This window comes from Protopterus annectens, chromosome 14.part0 (genome assembly GCF_019279795.1).
Source record: "Protopterus annectens isolate FY-2018-M chromosome 14.part0, PAN1.0, whole genome shotgun sequence".
In the NCBI taxonomy this organism is placed as follows: Eukaryota; Metazoa; Chordata; order Ceratodontiformes; family Protopteridae; genus Protopterus; species Protopterus annectens.
In genome coordinates, this window is record NC_056748.1 from 781,652,962 (window position 1) to 781,661,415 (window position 8,454).

General features: G+C 39.7%; 1 protein-coding gene across 3 annotated transcripts in view; it reads left to right on the top strand.

Moving 5' to 3' along the window:
• NFKB2 (nuclear factor kappa B subunit 2) overlaps positions 1-4,050 on the top strand; it is a 396,915-nt gene extending 392,865 nt beyond the window's left edge. For all 3 annotated transcript variants that reach the window (XM_044056528.1, XM_044056530.1, XM_044056529.1), the window contains one exon: positions 3,436-4,050. In XM_044056528.1, coding sequence (XP_043912463.1) covers positions 3,436-3,614 — 179 coding nt within the window. In that variant the 3' untranslated portion in view covers positions 3,615-4,050. The remainder of the gene's footprint in view (positions 1-3,435) is intronic.
• Positions 4,051-8,454: the final 4,404 nt, after the last annotated feature.

Here is an 8,454-nt window from a genome sequence, read left to right on the forward strand (position 1 = left end):
ACACACATTACTCTTAAACATTCTTAGGTAAATACTTGGCAGCCAGTCTCAAAAGACTATTGCAAGCCTAGCAAATAACCTGAAGTCAAAATCAGACTCTGTTCCTTGTATCTACAAGGTGAAGACCTTAACCATCATGCCAAGCCCACCCATCTCTTCTAGGCAGCAGTAGAACATGCAGTTAACAAGTAATTACATTTCAAAGGTAAAGCATAAAATGTACTGCAGAGCATTCACACACTTCATCTTCTAGGATTTGTATCGGCCCCACATCCTAGACTGTATAAACGGATTTTGCCATGTATTCTTTTGTTGCCTGGCCCTGAACGATACCCATTCTAAAACCAACCTTGCTCAGATATATGTGTGCGCGCGTGTGTGTGTGTGTGTATTTCTACCAAAAGTTGCTATAGGTAATGTGAGCTGCTGGGGATTTTGTGGTTACTTCTTTAATTTTCATCACAGTCAAACTGTAGAGGTGTGCACAGGAAGTCAGTTTAGCTTGTGTTTGCGCTGGGAACAATGTTGTCATTGTTTCTTTTACTTTTCTCACAGAGCTCAAGAGGTGTACAAAGAAGGCTACTGTAGCTTGTTTAGGGGCAGAATACTGTCTAGGGGCAACAACATGGAATACATTACTATAATTATTTTTTTTTTCACTTTCCTCACAGTCAGCCATCCAGCAAATGTACAGGTGACTACCTTTGTGTGTTAGAGGTGAGGAGGTATGCTGTGTATAGGTATGACAGCAGTCATTTGAATTACATGACTTTGGCCATTTGAACTTCTGCTTTCATCTCAGTCTAACACCAGAGGGATGCACAAACTGTGATTGTCTTTTTTTGGGGAGTTAGGGAGGCAAGCAGTAATCCCAAATAGGATTTGTATATCCTCACAACAACGGTCTCCTTAGTTTATTATGAGCTACTATATTGTGAGATGTGGACATTAAGATTTAGGGACAACTTATGTTTTTCTTGAAAGAAAAAAAAAATAAGACTGAAATTCCTTTTGTACTCGTGCTTTTTGTTCAGGCCACCAGTGGATTAAAAAGTTGGGAATGCTAAAAAGTATCCCAAACCATCTATAACCCTATGGCATCTGGGGGGTCGCAGCTTAATTAAGTTATTTTTCTAAGCACTTATTACTGTGCTGTCTTGGTCTGGGAAGGTGTATTGAAAGGATGCAAGGAAAACCAAAGTTGGAACAGCAACACTGAATTTCTATCCTTAATCATAGTTTCTGTTCAAGCCATCACTTGATGAAAAGATTGTATAAAAACAAACAAAAAAAAACATTAAAATGCACTTCAGGCATAAACTGAAGAGTAAGGCAAATATGAGAAAAGGTGAAAAAAACGTAATGTGCATGGTATGGGGAAAAACAGAGGGGAGTACTGGAGGATGAGTGTGTGGGGGTCATTAAACAGTAGGCAGTGCCTAGGGTGCTGTTTCTCATAAGTCTAGCCCTGTACACAGAGTTTTTGTAATATATCATCATTGCAACTAATTGCCAGTAACTGTGAATATCTCTACTGAGATGGGCCAACATAGTGCAGTACACGGGCCTTTTGTAATGTAAGTGCATTTTACCTAGAAATCAGTCTGTGCATACCACTCCTAAATCTTTGTAGCATGAACTAAAAGGTTGCTTAGGAGGGGTGGCAGTGACAGGGGATACTGAAATTGGAAGTGCCCAGGGGGCCTCCAATTTGACATTTGCTAGGTCCCGCAAAATGCTAACGCCATTCCTGATTAGGCATGATCTCTTGGCAGGATCTCTGCTAGTAGATACACACACGGAGAACTTACATATCTGTTACATTTTAATTTAGACCTTGCTTGCATGTTCACACAATGGTTGCTTGTACATACTTTCTGTAATTGTATATGTTGTCTGTAATTGTTTATGCCTTTATGATTGTACTCTTGTCTATAATTTTGTACCCCAGGCTGAGTCTGAAAATGGTTATCTGAGGTAAGTGCTCTACCCCGGTTAACAAATAACTAAAATTAATTTTCTAGAAAGATTTTTTTTTATGAGAAGAGGAGGGAGGTGTCTGTAGAAAAAAAAAATCAAGAAAATATTCTGAAAGTATAACCACTCTTTTTGTTGGACATGTAATAGTTATCAGTTAGGTACATCATCTAATATTCTGCAGCTACCCAAAAATACATGGCTTGTGGCATACAAAATATAGCTAAAAAAGGTTTGACATTGTTTTAGTTCTCAAAAACAGCTCATCCTTCTGAAAGACCAGTTCTCAATTAGAGACTCTCTTTTCATTGCTATTTTTTGGGGGGTGAGATAGGAATGTGTTAGCCAGTCCTAGAAAATAAATTATTTCCATTGGAAAATTTTCAAAGTTTCCATTGCTGAAGGAATAACTAGAAGTTGTTTATTTACCTCCAGTATGGAACTTTCTACCAAGATGTTTTGAACAGAAATATATTAGCCTCTGACAGTACGTCAAGTTATCTTTCCCACATTTTAACAAAATGAGCAAACTTCTAGAAAGTGGTCGTTGATATAAATTTAAATAGGAATACTTTTTTGTAAAAAGTGAGTAAATAAAGGTAATTTCTGAAATTAGTGTAGATTTGAATCAGCAGCAGTCTGGCTTACCCATAACAAATTTAAATAAACAAGTTTTGCATTTATTTAATTTTTTAAAGAAGCATACCGTGTGGGGATATATGTAATTACAGTAATAGGTTTTTAGATAATTAGAGAGGATGTAGGCCAACATGTTAGCTAAACTAAGTCAGTGTAATAGTCTTTAAAGTCAAATGCTTACTTGACTGCAGTGTTCTTGTCTGCTTCACTCCCTTCCTGTGTCCTCTGTATCCACTTCTAGTTTCTACTTTATTCAGTAGCATGCACACTCATTGAAAATTATTTCAGTTATACAGACTAATACTTCAGTGATACTCTAATATCGCTTCTTGGCCTTTTCATAGTTGGTTAAGATACATTGGTGACTTAGCACAGAACTACTATGTCTGTCCTTGTGCCTCTGTTCTGTAGAGTGGCGTACTCATGTTTTAGGTGTCACTGTAGACTGAGTATCTTTTAAAAGTACTGCAGCAGCAGTTTATAATTTAAGAATATTAAAACAGAAATGTTTGATGGAATATTAGATCCCTTATTCATGAACGGTAGATCCAGGTGTGCTGTCCTTATTTGCAGGGTTTCACTGATAGTTATATCGTCTGTATCTACTATTTATTTAAAATGTGAAGGTAGAATGACTATTAGCCAGATCTGTGTGCTTTTACTTGTGTGTTGTGGCATAAGGAGATGGGAACATAAGCTCAGTAAAGCAGAGAGTAACCTATTTACACAATACCTGTTTAATGTACTCACCTATTTAAATCCCTTTTTGTAACTGTAACTTACTTCCTAATATTACCTTCTGCTTTCTCTTCATTTTAGAGTCCAATGCAGATAGTGCGTATGGAAGCCAGTCAAATGAAGATGCAAAGTGTAGGTCGGCAGAATCTGAGGGCAGTCTACCAGTGACAGAGAAAATGAGTGAAATGAATATCAAAACCACTCCATCTACTCAAGCACCCAGCTTCCTCTCTCAGACTCCTCAGCAACAAGTGCACTAAATTAAACTTCAAACAGAATAAAATCTGTGCTGATTGGCAGCCAGACTGAATGGCTAACGCTTTCACAAAACTGCTGTCAGAAGAGTTTGGGACAGCAGCATTTTGGGACTGATTTGCACTGCCATTCTTTCTTCCAACACTTTGGCCTAAACGCTGCATAGCTGCTGAAAAGTCACGAACCTAAAGACATTTGTGAGGAAGAGTGGTGAATTCTTATCAGAGAGAACATTTTGTCATTTTAAAAACAATATTTAAGTATTTATCAGCTTCTGTCATCGCTCTTTATCAGTTACGTATATTTTCATTTAAAGGGTTGACTGACAGAGCGAGTAGTTTATTTGCACCCATATTTTTTTTAGATCTTTTTTTGTGTCGGAATATTTTTCTACAGTCTTTTGTCTTGCTTCACAAAAGAATTAAATCTTTTAAAGCTGTGTATTTAAATTTTTCTTTTAAATAATGTGCATTGTGTGATGTAGTTTTGTGGACTGCAATTTTCAGATATAGTTCTCTGGCATTTCAGGAGATAGCAAAATAAATGCCTAACTCAGATTTTCTAAGAACTTTTAAAACTGGATATTTCTTTGAAGCTTTATTTTCAGAGTGAGACAGAGCAATTCTGAGAAAGCAAACTGCATGTATACATGTGTAATATGATCTGTCATTAAAATAATTGCAAAGTCAAGAGAACACAACGGAACACATGCCTTCACCTGCTATGACTGAATTACCAGTTTGGAAGAACTAGGCCTGAGCTGTAGCATTACAGGAAGCTAGGGATGTAGGCTGTGATCTGATTTGGCTGAGAGGTATTACTTCGGAGGAGGGTGGGAGGTGTAGACTGTGATTGCTAGGACTGGAGGAAAGGGTGGTTAAAACATGGTACTTCGGTAGAAGCAGCTTATTTATTTATTTATTTCCACTTTGTTTTATTTATTTATTTCCAGTTTGTTTACCGGGGAGGTCCACTGGGCTCAAGAGCCCATTTTCAGTGGAGGCCCGGGGAGAAAAGCTCCTCAAAACACAAGTTACATAGCATATAGAAATACAAACATTAAAAGTTACCTAAAGATATTGACAACTATAGCAAAAATTTCCATTTCATTACAGTATGGGGAAATGGGGATCCCTGGGGGGAAAAGGATCCTTGAAGCAAGTTACATTACAAGACAAAAAGCAATAATTACAAAGTTACATAGCATAATTAAGAGAAACGTGAGTAATTGCAGTGATTATGGAGTTTTACAGTAGAGCAGCAGGTAGAGTTGTTGAATGAGAAGGTGTTGATTACTTATTTGGTAAGATATTAAAGTGAGAGTTTGTAGGAGAGGATTGAGAGGCATAGAATATGAGGTGAGAGGGGGGATAGGTTACTGCTAAATAGTGAAGGACTATTAGAAAGGAAATGAAAGGATTAGCCTGGAGAGTAGGAAGAGGGGAGGCTAGGAGGTAAGGGGTGAAGAGTGCAGTTACATTTTCTATGAAGAAGTAGGTAAGAGTGAAGAAGTCTTTTGAAGTTGCTTAGGTTTTCACAGGCTCTCAAGGTAGAGGGCAGGGCGTTCCATTTTTGGCTAGAGTGAAGGAGAGTAAGAGCTGACCAGCAGGACGTTTAGGTTTGAAGATGGAAATAAGGTTTTGGTGAGTGGATCTAAGGGGTCTGGGAGGGCTATATGGTAGGAGGATATTGGATAGAGCTGGGCAGTTGGTGGGTTGAAATAGTAGTTTGTGGGCTGTGACATGGATGTAGTCTAGCTGATTGGGGAGTTCAAGCCAGTTTAAAGTTTGTAGGGAGGAGCAGTGATGAGGGAGTGCATTTGCATTTGTGGCAAATCTGGAGATTTTATTGTAGCATACTTCTAGTTTGGAGATGAGGGTGGTAGATAGATTAGTAAGCAGTGGAGCGCCGTATAGAAGAGATGGGAGAAGGTATGCTGTGGCCAGGGTATGTCTAGTAGAGGGGGAGAGGAATTGATTATTCCTGTACAGTAGGCCGAGTTTAGGTATGAGTATTAAATTTTAAGTGTTCGTCGATGGTGACCCCCAAGAGTTTGGCAGAGGGTACAATATCAATGATAGAGTTGTTGTGGCTGGTAATTTGAAATGGGTTTTTATCTAAAGGAGTGCATTTGGAGGGAGTGAATAGGAGGATTTTAGTTTTGTTTGCTTTAAGTAAGAGGTGGTTCTGGTGCATCCATTTTTCAGTGGTTGAGAAGGCAGTTTGAGTTAAGAGACTTGAGTTCAGTTTGGTTGGAGGTGTAGCAGATCAGAGTGGAATTGTCTGCGTATTGGACAATTATGGTGTTAGGAATGGCTTTGTGGAAGTCATTTATGAAGATGTTAAATAGAAGAGGGCCTAGAATGGAACCCTGGGGAACTCCAGTGGGGGTTGGAAGGAAGGGGAGCAAGATTTCCCCATTTCACTGCTTGTGACCTGTCTGAAAGATAGCTGGAGAACCAGGATAGAGCTTCTGTGGAAATGTTAAGGTTAGATAGATGGTTTAGTAGATGGGAGTGAGAGATGGTATCGAAAGCTTTAGATAAATCTAATAGAACAGATGAAACAAAGTTACCCGAGTCTCGGGCTGAGTTGATGGAGTGTAGAAAGGAGAGAAGGGCTGTGTTGGTATTATGTTCAGGGCGGAAGCCATGTTGGGTAGGAGAGAGCAGTTGATGTTTGGGTAGGAATGGTATAAGCTGCATATGCATGCATTTTTCGAGAAGTTTAGAGATGGGAGAGAGGATGGCTATAGGGCAGTAGTTGGTAAAGCTGTAGTTCTTGCCACCCTTGTGGAGTGGAAGAATGAAAGCAGAGCACCAGAGTTTGGGTACATATGACTCGAGTAGTGATCTATTTATTAGGATGCTGATAGGGAGAGCGATACTGTCAGAGGCAATTTTTAAGAAGGAGGAGGGAATGTTGTCAGGAGCATTGGTGCACGGTTTAAGTTTTGTGAGAAGTTTCTTTATGAGGTAGGTAGATACTGGTTTAAATTCAAAGATAGGGGGAGTGGGAGGAGGAGGAGTAGATGCTATGGAAGAGGGGGGTGCAGGGGTGTTACTGGGGAAGGTTTTAGTTAGCTCAGCAATAGAAGAGGTGAAGGAAATGTTAAACAGTTTGGCAATGTCTAGGTCGGATTTGCTAGTGTCCGGACAAGGGTTATTTGTGGTTCCAGGCTTGAGAAGGGAGTGGATAGATTTCCAGAATTGTTTGGGATTTTTAATATGATTTGTTTGTAGGTGGTTATAGTAGGATTTTTTGTCTATAATGACATGTTTTTTGGCTAGGTTTCATAGCTGTTTGTATTTTAGTAAGAGTTCAGGTTGTTTATTATGGAGGTAGGTTTTCCAAGATTTGTCTCTTTGTTGCATAATTTTCTTGGTTGCTTTTGTAAGCCAAGGGGCTGTTTTGGCTTTAACTCTTTTGTTTCGTGTTGGAGCAATGGAGTTTAGGATAGAAAGGAATGTAGAGTTGAAATCAACTGCTTCGTCTAGAGGTAGGGTTTTTAGTGGGTTCCAGTTAGTGAGTTTAAGGGAGTCAGAGAAGGAAGAGGGGTTGAAGTTAGATAAGTTTTGAGAGCGTAGGAGTTGGTGTGAATAGGGGGAGGAGGATGTGGCTCTGTGGGTGAAGGCAGGGAGGTGGTCTCCTAATGGGTCAGGAGTGACGCCAGATGTTGTGGTTTTCTTTGGGTGAGATACAAGGATCCAATCTAGGATGGAGCCTGGGTGGTTGGTCTTGTTGGGCCTAGTAATGGAGTGGATAAGTTGAGTAAAATTGAAGAGGTTGATTGATATGGTGGGATTGGGGTCAATGATTTTTTGCCAGTCAATATTTACGTCTCCCATTATGTAAGTTTCATGTTTAATGTTAGAGTAGGTCCAGGAGAGAAGATTTTCCAAGGTATTGGTGTTATTACCAGGGGGAATATAAAGGGAGATGATGCAGATACTTTTTTGGTCATTTAATTTTAGCATGCCAATTACTAATTCAGTGTTATTGAAGGTTGGAATAGGGTTAGAGAAGGGGGTAAGGGATAACTGATTGGAGTAAACTAGAGCGACTCCACCACCTCTTTTATTTAGGCGATCAGTTCGGAGGCATTGATATCTGGGGGGAAGGAATTCTGAGTCAGTTATATGTGGTTTTAACCAGGTTTCAGAGATGGCAACTATGTCTGGGGAGTTATGGTTGAGCCAGGCGTGAAAGAGGGTTGTTTTGTTGGTTAAGCTTTGGGTATTAATGGTGAGGAATCTGAGGTCTTTATGGATAGGTTTGTTATTAGAGCTGAGGTTTTTTGTTTGAGAAGTGTTTGGTCCAGGGTTTCGATGAATGTCGCCAGCTAGGAAGAGGTATAGGAGGTGATGAATGATTTTGTTCGGATTGTGTTTGGTTATGGAAGGAAGGTAGGGTGTAAGTTTAGGTTTGTAGAAATTTGAGGGGATTTGAAAAAGCTCTAAAGTTAATAGAGAGATGGGGTGAATGGGGTTAGAGAGGCAGAAATGTTGAAGTGATTGGAATGGTTGTGGTCTGGAGGTGGAGGGTGTAGATGGAGGTTTATATAAGAGGAGGCATGGTAAAGAGGAATTAGAATGAGGAGTAGGAGACATGCAGGGGTAGGGATTGTGGAAATAAAAGGGGGCATTATTAGAAAGAAGTATAGTTTGAGGAGATGGGAGTACGTAGATTTAGAGAGAGATAGGAAAGGTAGGTGATTGAGGGGAGGAGTAATGAGCTGGATGTGATTGGTGGAGGGAGAGGAGTTATGTGGTAATGGGATTGGCTTTTGTAAGAGGGGTGTGATGTGGGATGGCAATAAAGGTAGGAACCCTGTGGGCGGGTGGG